We start from the raw sequence: 21,976 nt of genomic DNA on the forward strand, positions 1-21,976 counted from the left end.
TCAATGATCTACTAACAACACTTGATCCCCAGTACGAACTGCCTAGACGTAAACACTTCAAAAGATGCAATTCCGGGATTGTACAAAGATGTAAAATGTGAGGTTGAAGAGCTGTTGGCGGGAGTAGACAGCTACGCGTTAACAACTGATATGTGGTCTGCCAGAAATATGGCGCCGTACATGTCTTTGACCGTCCTCGCAATTACAAGTGAGTGGAACCTCGAGTCCCGATGTCTCCAGACCAGCTACCTACCAGAAAACCATACGGCGGAGAATCTCGCAAATGCACTCAGAGGGGCACTGGATAATTGGCAGCTTGATGAAGGAAAACTTTCTGCCATAACTACAGACAATGGCCATCACGGATCATCTACATTGGCCATGGATAAATTGCTTCGGTCACAACCTAAATTTAGCTGTTACCAACACAGTGGCAGAGCAGAAAAGGCCAGTATTTGATCGACTGGCCAACGTCCGTAGCATCACCGCTGCCTTTTCACACAGCTGGAACCGTAGAAGAGAACTTTACAAGAACAGCAGGAACGGGGGGCTAAAAGACACAAGATCTAAAAACGGTAATAGGCTTATAAAATGTATATATATATATATATATATACCCAAAAATTCTAATAATCTGTTAAATTGATTACACTATTCCATGTGTAAGTCGCTTTGGATAAAAGCGTCTGCTAAATGACTGTAATGTACATGTAATATTTCCTATTCGGCCGTGATGACTCACTAGGCTATAAGTAATTTAAAATGTATTTTTGTTTATTATTTACAGGACTGCGCCACGTGCTGGGGTTCTAAACTTGCTATGATCGAGCGCTTACTGAAGCACGCCGAGTTGATACATGCATACAAGTCCTGGCAGCTGAAACTCAACTGGGCAGACGTTGACGTCCTAACGTCTGTTTACAAGGCACTGAAACGAGTCGGAGACGTCACTGATATTTTATCAGCCGAAGATTACGTGACCAGCTCTGCTCTCCTTCCCATGCTCCGGTTATGCAGAGATGAAGTGCTCAAAATAAAAGAAGATGATCTCCCGTTAACAAAGACCATAAAGCAGGGAATCCTGGCTAAACTGGAGGCCAAATATGGCTTAAACGTGCGGGAGTTTACCCGCAAATGCACATTCCTTGATCCTCGGTATCGTGGGGGTTATGAGAGCAGTGACGCCGCTTTGGAGGACACAAAGCTGCTCTTGGAGACAGAGATGGTGAGTCTGGAGAGGCAAGCAGAAGAGAAGAAGCGGCGAGAAGAAGATGGAGGAGCAGCTGCAACTGGCACAACAACTGTATGGCAAGACCCAGGTGAGGAAGCTGGAGGCGAGGCAGGAGGCGAAGTTCCACAGCCCCCCCCCAAAAAAGACCAAAAAGACTTTGGGCAGTCTACTTCAGAAGGTAACGGGTGCAGACCGCACACTTGGCACCGTGGCGGAGCGAGCAGCTTAGGACTTGACCAAATATGGTCACGAGGATGTGATCAACGGAGACGATGATCCACTAATGTGGTGTGAAGGAGCCATTCTGACCTTGTGCCTTTAAGCCTGCTGTGGGCGATCTGGAGAGGGTTGCCATAGCAACGGGCAGGTTCATAGGCACAGGTGCAACAAGCCACTTAATGATGGAAATGTTTGGGTACACAGGAGATCACACGGTTTTTACCATTCTTACATGCATTAAACAAAACGTTGCTGTAATTCTTTGTTTGATTGAATAAATGGGAACCTCACCCAACAGCAGCTTTTGGTATGGACATTCTATTGATTGGAAATGCGTCAAAAACAGATATTCCTGTAACCAGCCGAGTGGCGAAAAGTTTGTTTGAAATCGTCACTACATGGTGGAAAGATTATGGACAGCGACATTTTCCACTGATGTCGAGGGTGGCCCGAAGGTATTTGTGTGCGTGCGCCACGAGTGTGGCATCCAAATGTGTGTTCAGCACGGCAGGGAATATCATTACGCCATCGCGTTCTCTGCTCAAGCCAGAAATGGTAAATATGCTAGTTTTTCTGGCGACAAACCTTAAACGCAAGAAGTAGAAAAAGCCTCAGCTCAGCTCCCCCGTTATTTTAAGATGAGTGGCCTTTTGTGTTTTTATTTGGCCTATTTAAGTTGACTTTTTATTATTATTAGCCAAAGTGAGTAAAGTGTCCCTGCAACTGTATTTTTGTTGATTCTATTTTTTAATTTTGTTAAATGTAGGCTGGAGAAGAGCCTGTTGCAGGCAGCCTACTAAAGCTCAGCTTTTTATTTTATTTTAAGTAGCCTGGCTAAGTGGCAGAATTTTGTATTTTGGTAACGTGACGTCTAGGGCTAGGCTGAATGAAGATAATGTTGCGACATTACTATGGGCAAGGATTTTTTTATTATTATTGCACTGCCACTAACAACTGTATTTTATATTGTTGTATTTATTATTTTGCTAAACAGAGATAGCAGTTTGTTTTGTTGTCATGCTCTTCTTGCACTAAGGCTACACTACAGTATAAGTTACTGTATTTGCACTCTAAGCCTAAGGTAATTTAATTCATTGTTTAATGTTTACAAGAGGATGTCATTGCATTAATTAACCATTAAGGTTAGTTAGGCCTACTGTATATTGGACGGCAGTATGGGTTCGATTGACTTTAGTTTAATACCCACACAGTATTTTGCACTCAGGATTTATGCACTGTTTTTGAACTGAGGTTCCATGTGTATATTAATAAATGTTGTTACCTTGTTGGTACATCATACATTTAGTCCTTGGCTTGTTTCGTTATTATAAAAATGTTTATAAAAATGTTTATATATGCGGGCAATAGTGTGCTGTGGCTCTTATAATGTCCGCTGCTGCCATCTAGTCTCCGAAGGGTCCTCTGGGGGGTCACCCCAAGCCCCCAGAACCACAGTAGAAGAGTTAAGCGGCCGTCGCCTGGTGGTCAAATCTGGGATAGCAACACTTCCACATTTGTAATGCTACTGCGTGCACATCTACCGTTTGAAACCCTAGTGTGCCTGCTCGTAACCCGGCCTATGGCCTGCTCTATTGGCTCTGTTGAAACCCTAGTGTGCCTGCTCATAACTCTATGGCTCCGATATTGGTACTTCCGTCAGACTTACGGGTGCTTCAAGCGCCACTGAGAAACTTTTATTGAAATGAAAAGCTGGGGGCGGGGCAGTCCGCCCTCTAGATATATTATAACTCTATGGGTCCCCTGGGTCAGCAGTGGCTCCCCAGTCAAATTAGTAGCAGCTTAATATGATTATAATTAAACTATAATATATAATTTGAATTTAGTACAAAACAAAACATTAACCACTATGAATCAATTTCTCATGAACAATTATTGACATTTAGATAATTTATTTTAATTTAAACCAACATACCTTTTTTCAGAGAGACGGGATACTTTCTCGGACGGCCACGGCCACGCTTCTGAGGTTCGACCAACATGTGCTGTACCGTCATACTGGAGACATCTGAGAGAGAGAGAGAGAGAGAGAGAGAGAGAGAGAGAGAGAGAGAGAGAGAGAGAGAGAGAGAGAGAGAGAACGCAGGATTCATAATTATTGTCCATTTTATTCAAAAGAATGCCTACATAAAAAGGAACCTTGGATGGCGTGTTTTGCATCATTATTGTCAATGGTGCAAATTGCACCCACATAAAGGGTTCATAGGCGTACTCTAGGATGGATAGTCTAGATGCATAACTTGCAGCCAGCTCGATTCGGGTCCGCTTCTCGCTATAGCCAGTTTTTGAACGGCTATATATTTGAGCTCTATGGTATGATTATAATTAAACTATAATATATAATTTTAATTTAGTACAAAACAAAACATTAACCACTATGAATCAATTTCTCATGAAAAATTATGACATTTAGATCATTTAAACCAACATACCTTTTTTCAGAGAGACGGGATACTTTCTCGGACGGCCACGCTTCCGTACCTTCATACTGGAGACATCTGAGAGAGAGAGAGAGAGAGGACGCAGTATTCATAATTATTGTCCATTTTATGCCTACATAAAAAGGAACCTTGGATGGCGTGTTTTGCAACATTATTGTCAATGGTGCAAATTGCACCCACATAAAGGGTTCATAGGCGTACTCTAGGATGGATAGTCTCTACAGTGCTTGAACTTCGCTTCATCTTTTCTCATTGTTGTGACTTTAGGCCATCTTTCATCGCATGACAAGCGAGATGCCAAAGTGATAAATAAGCGCTCGCTTTGAAACAGAAGGCTACAGAAACATAGGGCGTTTTTAGACATACTGTACGAAGATCACCGAGCCGAAAACAAAACAATAACTTGAAGACCCTGCATTAGCGTTGAGGTCTCTGGTTTGGGAACACTTTGGTTTCTTAGTGAAATACAACAACGGAAAAAGGGGAGTGGATACAACGAAAGCAGTTTGCCGCCATTGTTCAACTAGAATCGGGTAGGCCTACAACAAACCGGTTAACCTATTTGAAGCGACACCACATGAGTGTGAATATCTCAGCTGCTAGGAAAAGCTTTGCATTTGCTCCATTTAATGATTTAAAATTAATGAAGGATGCATGGATGTTTTAAATTACACTTTTGTTGGTTTTCCTATTGTTTTCCTTTTGCGATGGACTGGTTAAGCGTCTTAGAAATAGTAGGACTTGGCCTTACATCAGGTGTGAAATACGTGCCGACACCCGCAGTCTGTTGAGCAGCCTTTTGGAGTTTGAGATGTGTTTTGCTTTTCGCATGGCTGACCAGCCCCATGTTCCCAACATCAAATGTTTTGATGCATAACTTGCAGCCAGCTCGATTCGGGTCCGCTTCTCGCTATAGCCAGTTTTTGAGCGGTGTAGCCGCTGAGGTTCGCTGAGGTTCCATGTGTATACTAATAAATATTGTTACCTTGTTGGTACATCATACATTTTGTCCATGGCTTGTTTCGTTATTTGAAAAATGTTTATAAAAATGTTTATATCGCATCACATTCATGCGGACAAGTGTGCTGTGGCTCTTATAATGTCCGCTGCTGCCATCTAGTCTCCGAGGGGTCCTTTGGGGGTCACCCCAAGCCCCCAGAACCACAGTAGAAGAGTTAAGCGGCCGTCGCCTGGTGGTCAAATCTGGGATAGCAACACTTCCACATTTGTAATGCTACTGCGGGCACATCTGCCGTTTGAAACCCTAGTGCGCCTGCTCGTAACCCTATGGCCTGCTCTATTGGCTCCAATATTGGTACTTCCGGCAGACTTACGGGTTCTTCAAGCGCCACTGAGAAACTTTCATTGAAATGAATAGCTGGGGGCGGGGCAGTCCACCCTCTACATATATTATAACTCTATGGGTCACCTGGGTCAGCAGTGGCTCCCCAGTCAAATTAGTAGCAGTTTAATATAATTATAATTAAACTACAATATATAATTTGAATTTAGTACAAAACAAAACATTAACCACTATGAATCAATTTCTCATGAAAGATTATGACATTTAGATCATTTATTTTCATTTAAACCAACATACCTTTTTTCAGAGAGACGGGATACTTTCTCGGACGGCCACGGCCACGCTTCTGAGGTTTGACCACCATGTGCTGTACCGTCATACTGGAGACATCTGAGAGAGAAAAGGGAGAGAGAGAGAAAAGGGAGAGAGAGAGAGAGAGAGAGAGAGAGGGGATGCAGGATTCATAATTATTGTCCATTTTATTGAAAAGAATGCCTACATATAAAGGAACCTTGGATGGCGTGTTTTGCAACATTATTGTCAATGGTGCAAATTGCACCCACATAAAGGGTTCATAGGCGTACTCTAGGATGGATAGTCTCTACAGTGCTTGAACTTCGCTTCATCTTTTCTCATTGTTGTGATCTTTAGGCTATCTTTCATCGCATGACAAGCGAGATGCCAAAGTGATAAATAAGCGGTCGCTTTGAAACAGAAGGCTACAGAAACATAGGGCCTTACATCAGGTGTGAAATACGTGCCGACACCCGCAGTCTGTTGAGCAGCCTTTTGGAGTTTGAGATGTGTTTTGCTTTTCGCATGGCTGACCAGCCCCATGTTCCCAACATCAAATGTTTTGATGCATAACTTGCAGCCAGCTCGATTCGGGTCCGCTTCTCGCTATAGCCAGTTTTTGAGCGGTGTAGCCTCTCCTATAAGTGGGTTTGGGACCCATCCGTGGCGAAAGTTTTTCTTTACGTCGTGAAAATGTGTCTTTCGCTGTACTGTGATTGGCTGTGACGTACTGTGATTGGCTAGCGAGACGCATGATGAAATTAATAACTCATAAATATCACCACTCACAAAAAAATACTTTATTTTTTTAAGTGAGCTTTTTTTCAAGTGAGCTTCCATCACTGTGATGACCACTGTTGTTTTAAAATAGCACCACTCACTTCACTTACGTGGCTGTATTAGCTCAAAAAGGTGCTTCTACCCAATACTGAGCAAAGGGTCTGAATACTTTTGAGCTAATGAATAATACTAATACTTGTATTAGCTCAAAAAGGTGCTTCTACTCAATACTGAGCAAAGGGTCTGAGAACTTAAATGATTTTAGAAAATGGCTGCAATATGACAAATAGTGACAAATTTAAGGGGGTCTGAATACTTTCCGACAAAGATACAGATCTACACTTTAACTACACATCACGTTGCAACACATTGTCAGGTTGTAGATCTGTTCTATTTGTCACGTCCGGTATACATTAGGCTGCAATCACGCAGACCGCTCAGCAAAGAACTACTTAGGTTATATATTTCGTGTCATTTTATACATGTTTTGGAAAATGTTTTTTTATTAACAAAATCAATAGCCAAAAACAATTCCAGGACCAGGAAAATTGATCAAAACCATTTCCAGGACTGGAAAAAGTTTTTTCTAATTCGGGTATACTAATATTTCCAGGAATTTCATGACCGTGGGGACCCCTGTCTATAACAAATCATTATGAAATCCAACAGTTTCTTCATTATGAAATCCAACAGGAAACTGATCCTTTAAGAGAGGAAACTCTAGTCAAACTGTGGATGCCACAAAAAGCCACCTACTTGGAGTGGAGTTAGCAGCCGCACCAAACACAGGGGTGGAGTTGGACTGCTGCCCAAAAACAGGAGTTGTGTTGGGCTTGGCCCCGAAGGCCGGGGTCTGCGAGGTCCCGCCTGTCAAGGGGAAGGGGCCTGGGATTCAAATCCTGAACTGAATGGTACAGAGGCATTGTAATAATACTCCATAGAAGTTGAGAACAGGAAGGAGTTATCTGCTCTTCAGACAGGCAGGATATTCCAATCCATATACCAATCACGACGCACAGGTGAAACACTAGTGGGGGAAGGCAAGACTTCCACTTTATTTTCTATTAATTTTCACAGCTTCTTAAGTACACTGTTTGGTGGAAGCATGTAAAAGTTGTGGGAGAAACAACACGTCTGTCTTGAGAGACTTGTCAAAGCCTGAACAGTTTCATCACACAAAAACTCTGAGGCAAAGAATGGCAACTTCAGTCAGTGTTAGTCTTTTAGAGATGCAAACCTGAGGATGAGGCAGCAGGGGGCGCCGTCGTTCCAGAAGAGAAGGAGGAAACAGCAGCAGGAGCAGCTCCAAACAGGAAGGGCTGGGAGGGGGTGGAGCTCAGGGAGGAGGCTGACGGAGCCGCCAGCGCCGCTGCTGGGTTCTGACTCTCCTGACTTCCTCCAAAGAGGAAGCCTTTGGCCGGCGGACCGTTGCTGGCGGATGAGGCAGTCTGGCTCAAGACGAAAGCGCTGCTGGGGGCCGGGGTGGTGGAGCTGCTGGTGGTGCTGCCAAACAGACAGGGGGCAGAGGTGCTGGTGCTGCCGAACAGACTGGGTGCCGGGGCGGTGGTGGTGGTGCTACCCATGAAGGAGAACGCTGGCTTTGGAGCCGCAGCATCATCTTTGGGAGAAGAAAACAAGTGTCAAGAGCTTTTGAGTTGAGCTGAAACCTGGTTGGAATACTGGTTCCTTCCATGCGCTACTAAGCTTTCAACAGTATCCATTATAGCTCTGTAGCTGTAAAAAGAACAAATGTATATCATATAGCAGACAAACACTTACAGAATAGCAGCCATAGTAACCGTAATAGTCACATCAACAAGACTACAGTAAGCCTACTATTATGATGTTGACTTGTAAGATGATGTTGAGCTGTCTTAGAGTAGCCTGGTTCCAGACCATAGACCCCGCCCACTCTCTGAGTGAGCTCCTCTTGGTCTGGCATTATAATGTCAGCCTATGGCTTTTCACGATCAAAGAAAAATCTGTCAAATCAGTAGCCTGGTTCCAGACGAATCTGCCTTTGCAAAATTGCATGCACTTTAGGCCTCGGCAGATTAGGTCTGGCCCCCCTCCATAGAGATTTCATTTCTCTCCCTCCGCAGTTGTGCGGAACCAACCAGGGCCCAGTATCCAAAAGTGGGCGGGCGTACGTACAAGGAAGCACTGCTCTGATTGGTTTAGGTCTAACCAATAGAGTCCGTTTGGATCTTTTTGTAACCGCCCCTCCACGCAGCTTCAGGCTGATAATCAGGCTAGTCTTAGAGAGTAGACCAATGGTTCTCAAAGAGGGGTCCTTGAGGGGGTCGCCATCAAAATCACTTTAACCCGGTACATTGGCTATTTGAAAATAGCAGATGTACAGTACAATCTTGTAGATCTGCTATTTTCAAAACAAATCTTGACAAAATGTCACAACATATTTTCTAATGGGAGTACCAAAGTGTAATTTGCTTAATGTGGTTAAATACAAAGTCTCTCAAATTCAAAGGTAAAGTTTTTCATTGTCACCTGGATGCCATGTTGGATTGCTATCCTGTCCTCCCATCTGCTCCCATCTCAACTTCTCTTTCCTTGCCTCTTCCTGCGCTCTCCTCCACTTCCTCCGGACAGATTTATCCATATAAATATGGCGACTGCCATATTTACATTTACGCTTTGATCCCCTACATTTACGCTTTGATCCCCTACGTTTGATCACCGCAGGGGAGGGCAGAGAGACGGAATACTTTCTCGGATGGCCACGCTTCTGAGGTTCGACCACCGTGTGCTGTACCGTCATACTGGAGACATCTGAGAGAGAGAGAGAGAGAGAGAGAGAGAGAGAGAGAGAGAGAGAGAGAGAGAGAGAGAGAGAAACTTTTTTGAGAGAGGGTGTTTCGGGAAAAGTTGTGCTTATTTTCCTTTACCTCAACATTCCTAAATCACATGACAAGCGATGCCAAAGCGATACATAAGTGCACACTTTGAACCAGAAGGCTACAGAAACATCGGACGTTTTTAGACATACACAGATCACCATGTAGGGAATTAAGCTTATAGTCATTTATCTCTACAAAGTTTCCAATGCAACTGATTCACATAGTCGTACAAGGTTTGAATTGAAACACTGTGCCAGGGGGACGATAGGGAATGCACATTGCGCCAGGCAGAAGATAAGGAAGGCCCTTAGTCTTGTTAGACCAATACCAATAAAGTGATTATTTGTTTTTTGTTTTTTTACCTGAAAGAGTGCTGCACCTCTCCTCTGTATGTAGTAAGGTCAATGTTGACACATCAGCCTCCTCTAACTGTTCCTCTTTAATCTGTGGAAGTTGTGGTTCCTCCTTGACCAGACAGGGACTCCTCTCCTCATGTCCAGGGGAAACCTCTTTATACAGAGAAGGAGGAGAGAAGTGGTAGCATCAACACATATGTTCTCATATGGTCTCTCATTTCATATCAAATCATGCCATTTCTATCAAAAGCGTCACACGTCAAAATATAAATGAGCCTATACTTTAACTACTATTTATAGAAATGGCCAATCTTTGTATATCCTACTATTCCAAATCATTATTTAATGACATATAATTGACAACATAGCCTACTCAAATGGATTACTAGCTACTACTAATACAAATAATGATAATTGAATATTTCTTAGTGTTCGAAATGTAAAAACCAGGAACAAGTGGTTCCATAACGGTTGTGACAGACGAGCGTTATGTGAACCATGGCTAAACACAAGTATACATGTATTTAAAATGCAGCTCAACCCACCTGTTCTGTGTAGTGTGATGTGTGGCTGTAAAATGTCGTCCAGCAGTTTGTTTCGTCTCTCCAGCAGAGTTTCTAGTGTCTCTATCTCTCTCTGGAAGAGGTTGAACATCAACTCTGCAGCCGCACTGAGACGCTCGCTGACAAACACTCTGACATTAAGCTTCACACAAACATCACGCTGTTTTTCCAAAACACACAATATCTCCTCTCCCACCGACGTCATGTGTTCATTTATAGACAGCCGTAAAGACTCCATTTGACACATTTTACCTCCTTTATCAGACATTTTTCACCGCTTTGTTTCTCACCGCCATGAAAACAACACGCAGTCACTACCCGGCCCGGGTCAGCTGTGTTCCGTCAGCAACGATAAGGTGGCAACAATAAGACTTCCGGTGGACGATCTCTTCAGAATAAGAGTACCCTCTAGAGCAAAAAGGAGCCATTGAAAAACGGTTAATTTGCACATTAAAACTATAAATTAAGCATTTAAACGACATATTATGTTTCTATACAACACATATTATGTTTCTGTGTAACAAAAAGGGATTTAAAACATTAATAATTTATATAAATGGATAAATGCTGTTCAAAGGAATGCATAGCCTATACAAATTGGACACTGGACAGGAGACGGCTCCGCGAGGCAACACTTTGGACATACGCACGCGTTCAGGGAGACCTCCTCTACAATACCACACTCTCCGCTAAGCGGGAGAGGTGTAAAAAAAAGTGTGGCGGGCCGTCCAGTGAGGTCAGAGGTCAGAAAAGTGCCACTTTTAGACAATAGTGGGCGCTGCACAGGAGACGGCTCCGCGAGGCAACACTTTGAACATACGCACGCGTTCAGGGAGACCTCCTCTACAATACCACACTCTCCGCTAAGCGGGAGAGGTGTAAAAAAAAGTGTGGCGGGCCGTCCAGTGAGGTCAGAGGTCAGAAAAGTGCCACTTTTAGACAATAGTGGGCGCTGCACAGGAGACGGCTCCGCGAGGCAACACTTTGAACATACGCACACGTTCAGGGAGACCTCCTCTACAATACCACACTCTCCGCTAAGCGGGAGAGGTGTAAAAAAAAGTGTGGCAGGCCGTCCAGTGAGGTCAGAGGTCAGAAAAGTGCCACTTTTAGACAATAGTGGGCGCTGCACAGGAGACGGCTCCGCGAGGCAACACTTTGAACATACGCACGCGTTCAGGGAGACCTCCTCTACAATACCACACTCTCCGCTAAGCGGGAGAGGTGTAAAAAAAAGTGTGGCGGGCCGTCCAGTGAGGTCAGAGGTCAGAAAAGTGACACTTTTAGACAATAGTGGGCGCTGCACAGGAGACGGCTCAGCGAGGCAACACTTTGAACATACGCACGCGTTCAGGGAGACCTCCTCTACAATACCACACTCTCCGCTAAGCGGGAGAGGTGTAAAAAAAAGTGTGGCGGGCCGTCCAGTGAGGTCAGAGGTCAGAAAAGTGCCACTTTTAGACAATAGTGGGCGCTGCACAGGAGACGGCTCAGCGAGGCAACACTTTGAACATACGCACGCGTTCAGGGAGACCTCCTCTACAATACCACACTCTCCGCTAAGCGGGAGAGGTGTAAAAAAAAGTGTGGCGGGCCGTCCAGTGAGGTCAGAGGTCAGAAAAGTGCCACTTTTAGACAATAGTGGGCGCTGCACAGGAGACGGCTCCGCGAGGCAACACTTTGAACATACGCACGCGTTCAGGGAGACCTCCTCTACAATACCACACTCTCCGCTAAGCGGGAGAGGTGTAAAAAAAAGTGTGGCGGGCCGTCCAGTGAGGTCAGAGGTCAGAAAAGTGCCACTTTTAGACAATAGTGGGCGCTGCACAGGAGACGGCTCCGCGAGGCAACACTTTGAACATACGCACGCGTTCAGGGAGACCTCCTCTACAATACCACACTCTCCGCTAAGCGGGAGAGGTGTAAAAAAAAGTGTGGCGGGCCGTCCAGTGAGGTCAGAGGTCAGAAAAGTGACACTTTTAGACAATAGTGGGCGCTGCACAGGAGACGGCTCCGCGAGGCAACACTTTGAACATACGCACGCGTTCAGGGAGACCTCCTCTACAATACCACACTCTCCGCTAAGCGGGAGAGGTGTAAAAAAAAGTGTGGCGGGCCGTCCAGTGAGGTCAGAGGTCAGAAAAGTGCCACTTTTAGACAATAGTGGGCGCTGCACAGGAGACGGCTCCGCGAGGCAACACTTTGAACATACGCACGCGTTCAGGGAGACCTCCTCTACAATACCACACTCTCCGCTAAGCGGGAGAGGTGTAAAAAAAAGTGTGGCGGGCCGTCCAGTGAGGTCAGAGGTCAGAAAAGTGCCACTTTCAGACACTATTGTCTGAAAGCGGCACTTTTTGCCACTTTTCTGACCTCTGACCTCACTGGACGGGCCGCCACTTTTTGTTTCACACCCGTCCGGCTTAGCGGAGAGTGTGGTGTTGTAGAGGAGGTCTCCCTGAACGCGTGCGTATGTCCAAAGTGTTGCCTCACGGAGCCGTCTCCTGTGCAGCGCCCACTATTGTCTGAAAGCGGCACTTTTTGCCACTTTTCTGACCTCTGACCTCACTGGACGGTCCGCCACACTTTTTTTTACACCTCTCGGGCTTATCCGAGAGTGTGGTATTGTAGAGGAGGTCTCCCTGAACGTGTGCGTATGTCCAAAGCGTTGCCTCGCGGAGCCGTCTCCTGTGCAGCGCCCACTATTGTCTGAAAGCGGCACTTTTTGCCACTTTTCTGACCTCTGACCTCACTGGACGGTCCGCCACACTTTTTTTTACACCTCTCGGGCTTATCCGAGAGTGTGGTATTGTAGAGGAGGTCTCCCTGAACGCGTGCGTATGTTCAAAGTGTTGCCTCGCGGAGCCGTCTCCTGTGCAGCGCCCACTATTGTCTGAAAGCGGCACTTTTTGCCACTTTTCTGACCTCTGACCTCACTGGACGGTCCGCCACACTTTTTTTTACACCTCTCGGGCTTAGCGGAGAGTGTGGTATTGTAGAGGAGGTCTCCCTGAACGCGTGCGTATGTCCAATGTGCTGCCTCGCTGAGCGGTCTCCTGTCCAGTGTCCACTATTGTCTGAAAGTGCCACTTTTCTGACCTCTGGCCGCACTGGGCGGCCCACCATTTTTTTTCCTATCAAGTGCAGGGGCGCTCAGTTATGGAACAGCACATATACTACAAATCTACCAATATGCCTTTAATCTTTTCTTTTGATACTGTGTCCATGTTGTATGTATGTTGTTAAATAATATACGTTTTAAATGTATTTTTCTGATTACATTCTTATTTGTATTGTATTTTATTTTTTAAATAGGTGAGATCAACTTAATAAACCCTATACTTTTTTTTTATTTATCTTACCTGCTCTGCATCTACTATTATTAATTGTAGCATATTTTGTTGTTGCTTTTATCATTGTTCTTTTGCTCCTGCAAATACATATATCTAACACACACAAATGAACACAATATCCAAGTGCAAAACAGGATCAGAAACTGTGCACATTTAATGGGGATCAATAGCCAATTTAAATCTGGAACAACCTCACTTAGAAGTGCTATAGTAGGCCTACATTGGTTCTCAAAGTGGGGTCCGGGGACCGCCAGGGGTCTTTGGGATGGTTCCAGGGGGTCCCCAGCAAAAGTAGTTAACCACTTTATCCATTTATAAGTTCGCTATTTTAAATATAGCAGATCTACAAGCTCGCAGCGCGTCACTTCGTGCCGTGCTGCGAGCTTGTAGATCTGCTATTTTTTTTACATTTTTGAAAAATCTTGAAATTCTTTTGAACTTTTTCATTTGCAACACAAATCTTCTCTTCTGGGGGTCCCTGCACAAGATATTTTCAAACATAATACAAATAATAATACGATACAATAATATAATACAAATATATATCAATTTGGGGGTCCTTGACATGAAAAAGTTTGAGAACCACTGCTCTAGTGTAAGCCATTTAAAAGACATACATCATAAATATATTTTTTCAATAAATGTGTGTCTTTAAAAAAAAAAGGCAATTAGAAGTGTTCTAGTATGCGCCATTTAAAAGACATACATCATAAATGTATTTTTAAAATAGATTTGTGTCTTTTAAAAACATTACAAATTCTCGATCTTATTTTGAAGGCAACCGGAAACCTTATTGTTGCTAGCTCCAAAACCGGATGTCCTATCGTTGCTGACGGAACGGAGCTGCCCGGGTCAAAGTATTTTGCGCATGCTCAAAGACATCATTCTTGGCAAGCCAGAGGCATAGATGGCCCCCTGGTGGAGGAGGTGTGTAACTGTCACTGAATCTAGTACAACAACAGGATGATTATTCTACATTGATGTGTAACGGGAATAACATAGATCTAGTACTTTAATGATGTTTATATTCAGGCCTGGGGAGCTTTTACAATTCTTGCATGTTTGTAGCTGCTATCCAGTGTGAGTCAATAAGCTTAAACGTTATATATATATATATATATATATATGATAGAAATATTTTAATTAATCATAATTTGTCTAATGTCCTAAACCTGCTTTAAATGTCAAATTAATGTAATAGCTGTCATATTGGCCTGAATTCCATCATGTCTATTCTCCCTATTTTCTTCTGTCTCTGTCTATGCAAGGTCAAAATAGTTAACCTGCTTTAAATGTCAAATTAATGTAATAGCTGTCATATTGGCCTAAATTCCATCATGTCTATTCTCCCTATTTTCTTCTGTCTCTGTCTATGCAAGGTCAAAATAGTTACAGGCCTTTCTGTGGTTATCTATTGTTTTAAGAACACCATATCTCGGTGTTCTCCTCCAATGCATAACCCTTCTCACAGTTTCACGAAGTTACCTCTGACCAGTGACAGGTCAGAGCCGAGGCCAACGTGTTGTTCGAGACATGTCGACGCTGTTTGTTCAAAGATAAACTGTCACACCATCTTCATCATCTACCATCCTCATCATCATCTGACGATGACGTACTCATCACTATCCACCAATAGCAGGACTACACCTCTGACGGCTGGACGCTTGATGTATCTTCAATGATGTCATATGTTTATGTTACTGGACGCTGTTAAAGACCAGTGCTTTCTCTGTTTAATGGCAGAGAGACGACGACCGATGATGCCTACCATTCCTGTGATACTGTAACCTTCCACTCTCTCTGTCTGAATACAAGATCTTTCATTACACCCAATGGCTGCCTGTGTCCTGAGTCTGGTTTTTCTTTATCGCCTTTTATGAAAATGTTCTAATACTTATATGAATATCGATGTGATGTTTCGCCCTGTATCGATATTTATATATTTGGTTGATAGGGAAAAAACCTACTTTATCAATTGGTCCGACCGAAGCCGGATATGTTTAAAACAGGGTGGACGGGGGGAACTGAGCTATTGACCGGAACTGTACGGTCAGACTCTCTTCCCCTGGCAGACCATGTTTTAATACATATCAAACGAACCAGCCCTGGGTGTAACGATTTATCACTTCTATTCAGATGAAGGTTATCTTTGAACAGTATCACATTTTTATTTTATTTTATTTTGTTTTGGACCTGGACGCGATCGCTGGACCTTTGGACTTGCCCCTTGACTCTCGACATGTCTCAAATTCCACAGGGTCCAGCCATCGGGGTCAGGATCCCTGAACCATCGATTTGATGAGTATATCTTTTTATTTTTATTTTTACCATGGTCCAGTGATTGGGATCTCCACGTAACTTCTCCATGTAAACCTTGATCTGATGAGTATACCTTTTTATTTATTTTATTTTATTGTCTTTACCGAACGATTTGTCTCATAAATTATAAGCCTGTTTTTAAATTACTGTTTAACACAGCTCCGCCAGGGAGTCAGTCAAGTAAAAATGTTTTATCACCTATATTCCTGGGAAGACATTCCTAATGTCTCATAAATTCTCTTATCTAGTGGTCATTTATTAAGGTCGTTTCAGCGATTTCTTACCTACATGTATAATTCACAAGTCAGTCCTTTTGTTATATACTGGTTACTGCTTGTTGTTACTACGTTCTGTTTCGGTGGATTTCGTATTGATTACTATATCTTATCTGTCTCTTTCTGAGCGTATATAGATATTTTACCTTTGACCGGTTTTATTTTGACCACTGTAGATTAAATCCATTTAATATTGTGAGCTTTAAAAATAAGCCTTAATAATACATTTTATATTCCTTTCTTTGAACCTTCTGTTCTAAATTCAGTGAACCAGTAAATATATTTTGTTTATGCCCCATAAATTCAGATAATTGTAAATACTTTTCAATGCTTTGTCGCTGATTTTTCTATGTAACTTTTAGATGACTTCATTTCCCATAAATCATTGCGGGCTTATACTTCCGGGGCGATTTATGGGAAACCCCGGTAGCTTCTGTTTCCGGGGTCATCTAGCATCTAGCATAGCTTGTAGAACTCGCTCCCTCGAAACGAATTCATGCTAAAAATACAACACTAACCTTTATATCAGATTAACGCTTACAAGGAATCTTTTGGTGAACCCTTTTCTAAATACAGATAATTTTTATAGATCGTAGATCTGTGTTTTTTTTTGTATATATATATACATACGTATCGGCATGGGTCTACCTGGATGTATGCGTACGTATGGCTGTGACTGTGAGTACCAGTAGTTCTTTCATATATATACTGGATCCATACGATGTAACGCCATGTATGGTTATAGGTATATGGGGGTGTTGGTGATAGTCATAGACATTGCGTTTCAAGAGTTACATTTTTTTTCTTTTAATTGTAATATTGTTTCATTTATGTTACACAAACAAGACTTTATGAACAGACTACTCCTTAATTTTGATTTAATTTTATTTTGTTAATTTTGATTTAAACTAAAATGTTTTATAACCCCCTTAAATTCATGAAAAACATTCTTGAATGTATATATAATGTATATATATATTTTATATATGTGAACAGGGCCGAAATTGTATCACATTTGACTTGCAATTTGTTTGTACTATTGCACTCTTCTCCTTTAATAAATAATCCAGAATAAAACTCACAACAATAAAATATAAATGCACAATAAAGTGCTGGGTGCGTAATTACTGTGAGTCCTATCTGAACTAATTGTTTGTCGACTACGCCACTTTTGTTATAGAGGGAAGTCCCCTTTGAATACACTTTAACTTCTTCTTCAGGCTTTCACAGGTTCGAGGTTAACTGGTAAGTTTCAATACTTTTGGTTTTGAGAATACAACACTGGCATGAGAATATCCCTTTAAGAAACTGGACACGAATACAGTGTATCAAAAAAGGTAAGTCATATTTATTGGGTCCCTAATACATTGGCTTCTGTGCCTTAAAAACAATCAAATAAACACTATACTAATAAAACCTATATAAACATACAAAACACAATTAATCTACACAACAACTATAAAATAAATTATAAAGTTGTGCAAATTACGCGGGGCTTAATCACAAGGGTTCCTTAGCATGGGGGGTTTCTGTGCAACAAATACTTTTCAAGTAAAGTGCTGTGCCAATAAAGTGCTTCAAGATACTCAACACGGTTTGTTCAGGGGTAATGCTGCATGTCCATATATGGGGGTAAGATGGGAAAGGGTTTGAGGCCAGTCGTCTTCGTCTTCTCTCTTCTTTCTCTCCGCCTGCAATTATAGAGATCTAGACCAGTTCACTGTGCATTTACACGATACATTTGCGTTGTCTCAGGCAGTGGTTATACAGGGATTCAACGTTGCTTGTTCGAATACTCACTCGCCAGCCAGGTTTTTACACCTGGCGCTGAGTTGGTTGCGTATGCAACGTTATCGCCACTTTCCAGTCTCAGCGCTCCTTATATGGTCTGGTCTCACTCGTCTCTCATATGGTCTGGTCTCACTCGCCTCTTCCTCCCCTTCGGTTCGATCGCTTTCTCCTCTTGGTTTCTCCTTTGAATGTAGGCACACCTCGGCTTCCAAACTCCTAGGTGGCTGGTATGTCTACTTCATCTATGCACTCCTCTACTCCGTGTCTCGGCACAACCTTCCCCTCTGCTGTCCTTCTCCTCACTGACGCCTCTGTCACTTGGGTGCTCTGTTCTCTCTTTCAAACGGTCCCGCCTCCGCTTTTGTACCTGCCAAACCACACCTCCCCTTCTTTCATTTGTCCGTGGTGACAGTCTGTCTGGGGACATTGGCCATGACCGTGGCCTTGGGCGTGACCGCGTGACTGCCGCTCAATGTCTCTCAATACATGTGACCAGGGGATCATGGGGAAAACAATTATAAACAATACAGTGCGTAATAATAATTGGTACAAAAATAATAAGATGGTGGGGTTAAATGAGGCAATTATACACATTAAGCACCAATAAAAACAAATTACAAAAGTTTTAAGAACCCCTCATTTCACCCTTGTCACATATATATGGTCTAGACGGTCACTTATATAACTCATCATTTATTTTCGTTCTTCAAAACTTTTTGAACAGGGAAGCTTTTCAGGGCTTTGAGCGCGCATAACTCTCTCATTAGTCTGTTAGAGCGCCCGCCTCCACTGCCATAAAGAGATTCTAGACTAAACGTTCTTAAAAATACAATATTTCACTATATATCTATCACTCTCTCTCCATCTCTCTCTCTCTCTCTCTTTTTCTCTTCCTTCCTCTCCGCGGTAAACATTTAGGGTGCTCGTAGTTGCTTTTGTGCTGTTAATGTGTTGACAAGTTGTTGACTGACATGCTCAGGGTAATTTTTTGTGAGAGCGGCCCTCTTGTGCTATGGAAAAGTGTAGGATAATGACGTAAGAAGGTTCTGTTAACCGCACGCGATCTGTACTGGACATCCTCCATATTTTTTACACTGGTGTTTGACTAAGCAGCTGGATATTCTCATTTCTGAATATTTCCAGTTATTTATTTATATATAGATACTTATGTATGTATATATGTATATGGATTTATGGTGTACCTCTGATCATATCATCTAGAATAACCCACGATCCAAACCTTGGGTTGTAATATTCTCATAGAATATGCTTGTACTTGGTACTATACTACCACCTAGCGTCTGTTTATTATAGCAATTGTGATTGGTTGGTACAACGCACGTAAGGGGTGTGTCCCCAGGTACAGAGTCAGTCTGTGGAAGTCAGCCTTCCTGTTTACATGTTATGTACATCGGTCTGGAATAAAGCCTATACTAAAGCACGTCGTCGTCCTGGATATTATTGTACATATTGTGCAACCCTTAAAGAACACAAGACATGGTGTCAGAGTAACCCGAACCCAAAAAGACAAGAAAATAACAAAGAAAAAAGACGAAAATGGACGTCGCTGGAGTGCCTTCACCCCGAATGGATTGGGACGCAAGCAACCTGCCCGAAGCATGGCGAAAATTCAAGTTACATGTGGATTTAATGTGCTCTGGTCCTTTCAAGAAAAAAAGTGAAGAGGAAAAGTGCAGCTACTTGCTCCTTTGGATTGGAGATAAGGGCCGGGATGTTTACAATACATGGACGCTCACTGAAGATGAACGTAAGCTATTGAAAACATACTACGACCGTTTCCAAGCATATGTAGAGCCTAAAGTGAATGTGATTTTCGCTAGATACAAGTTTCATGAGAAAGTACAAGGAGCTACTGAGCCGTTTGAACAGTTCGTGACAGAATTGAGACTACTTGTTAAGGACTGCAACTATAACAATAGTGAAGAGATGGTACGAGACTGTGTGGTCTTTGGGATTAATTCACCAAGAGTGAGAGAGAAGCTACTCAACGTTGGATCCGATCTAACTTTGGATAGAGCAATAGACATTGCCAGGACTCATGATATGGCACAAGCTCAGCTCAGGAGTTTTGCTAGCAGCAGCGCCAGTCCGCGCGAACAGGCTGTTCATGCTGTGAGTCGGCAAACATCAAAGGGTGCTACGTGGAAACCGCGCCAAGAATGGACAAAGGGATATCCATCGCAATTCCCCAGGAATCCTCCGGAGGGCGACAGAGGCCACTCTAAACCCTGTGGATACTGTGGAAACAAGCCTCATGGAAATAAGGACAGTTGCCCAGCAAAAGGCAAGCAATGCAAGCTTTGCAACAAGTGGAACCACTTTGCAAAGGTGTGTCGTTCCAAAACAAGCAAAGTGCACACAGTAAGTGAAATGGATCAGGACCAAGATGCAGACATTGATGGTTTGTTTATTGATGTAGTGACACAAGGAAACAACACCAAAAATACAGAGCAAGCCTATGCAAATGTACAAGTTGGCCCAAATAAGACTGTAGTTCGTTTCAAATTGGATACTGGTGCTGACACAAATGTCATAAACCCAGATGTATTCAGATCTCTAGGAGTACAGGATGTACTGGAGCCTTCATTACGCCCACTCTATGGCTATGGAGGTGAGCAACTCAGTGTCAGGGGCAAATGCAGCATAAAATGCCAGTACAAGGACATTAACTTAATGTTAAAAATGCATGTGGTGGACACACGTGCACCCCCAGTGCTAGGCTTAAAAGCATGTCTGGACTTTGGACTGATTAAACTCATACTGTCTGTATCTGGAAAGCCAGATGTGTCAATTCTAGATGAGTTTGCAGATGTTTTCACAGGAATAGGACTATTCCCTGGTGAATGCACCATCCACCTTGACCCCGATGCAACGCCTGTGGTCCACCCACCAAGGCGTGTCCCTATTGCACTACGTGACCGTCTCAAGCTGGAGCTCCAAAGCATGGAAAAGCAGCAGGTCATTGTCAAAGTGACAGAACCGACCGAATGGGTCAATTCAATGGTAGCAGCAGAAAAGCCACGCACAGGCAAGCTGAGAGTATGTCTCGACCCCAAGGATTTGAACAAGGCTATCAAGAGGCCACATTATCCCTTGCCCACTCTCGACGACATCACAGCTAAGCTGGCAGGAGCCTGCTATTTCAGCGTCATGGATGCCAGGTCAGGCTACTGGGCGATTAAACTCACAGAAGAGTCGTCCAAACTGACCACCTTCAACACAGTATTTGGGCGATACAGGTTCCTCCGCCTGCCTTTTGGAATAGTATCGGCCCAAGACGAGTTTCAACGGAGAGTCGACGAGACCTACGAGGGTCTACAAGGAGTCACCGCCATAGTGGATGATGTCCTAATTTTTGCTAAAACTAAAGAGGAGCACGACGAGAACCTCCGTGCCATGTTACAGCGCTCTAGAGAGCGAGGAGTAAAACTCAACCCAGAGAAAAGCACCATCTGTGCCACAGAAGTCAGCTATTTTGGGCACATCATCTCAAAAGATGGAATCAAGCCTGACCCAGCGAAAGTCAGAGCCGTGAGAGACATGGAACCACCTAAGGACAAAGGTGAGCTTGAAACAATTCTTGGCACGATCAACTATCTGTCAAAATTTGCACCTATGCTCTCAGACATTAACGCTCCCCTGCGTCAACTGATGAAGAACTCAAGTGAATTCGTATGGGACGCGCAGCAAGATGCAGCATTCAAGAAAATGAAAGAGCTGATCACACGTGAGCCAGGCCCAGTCCTCACATATTATGACCCCAGCAAGGAGCTCAGACTCCAAGTGGATGCATCGAAATATGGACTTGGTGCTGTCTTACTACAAGAAGGAAAGCCCATCGGCTATGCATCAAAATCACTCAGTGACAGTGAAGTGAACTATGCCCAAATCGAGAAGGAACTATACGCTATCTTGTTTGGATGTAAGCGTTTCCATCAGTATGTCTATGGCCGCCACACCATTGTGGAAAGCGACCACAAGCCACTGGAGTCTATTATGAAGAAACCGCTTGCAGCAGCGCCACCGAGGCTACAGAGGATGATTCTGCAGCTGCAGCGATATGACTTCACCATCATCCACAGACCAGGCAAGGACATTCCTGTCGCAGACACTCTCTCCAGGAAGTCACTGTCTGACCAGGATAACAGTCTCAG

General features: G+C 43.4%; 1 protein-coding gene across 1 annotated transcript; it reads right to left on the reverse strand.

Moving 5' to 3' along the window:
- Positions 1-1,549: 1,549 nt before the first annotated feature.
- LOC311044842 (uncharacterized protein) lies at positions 1,550-10,331 on the reverse strand (the record flags this gene model as incomplete). Its single annotated transcript, XM_084056657.1, has 5 exons — positions 1,550-1,569; positions 3,901-3,966; positions 5,510-5,602; positions 7,524-7,904; positions 10,046-10,331. The coding sequence occupies 5 exons, from the start codon at positions 10,329-10,331 to the stop codon at positions 1,550-1,552; spliced, it is 846 nt and encodes a 281-aa protein (XP_083912783.1).
- Between the last annotated feature and the right edge of the window lie 11,645 nt (positions 10,332-21,976).

Source organism: Gymnoscopelus microlampas (genome assembly GCF_963454915.1).
Source record: "Gymnoscopelus microlampas genome assembly, chromosome: 5".
In the NCBI taxonomy this organism is placed as follows: Eukaryota; Metazoa; Chordata; class Actinopteri; order Myctophiformes; family Myctophidae; genus Gymnoscopelus; species Gymnoscopelus microlampas.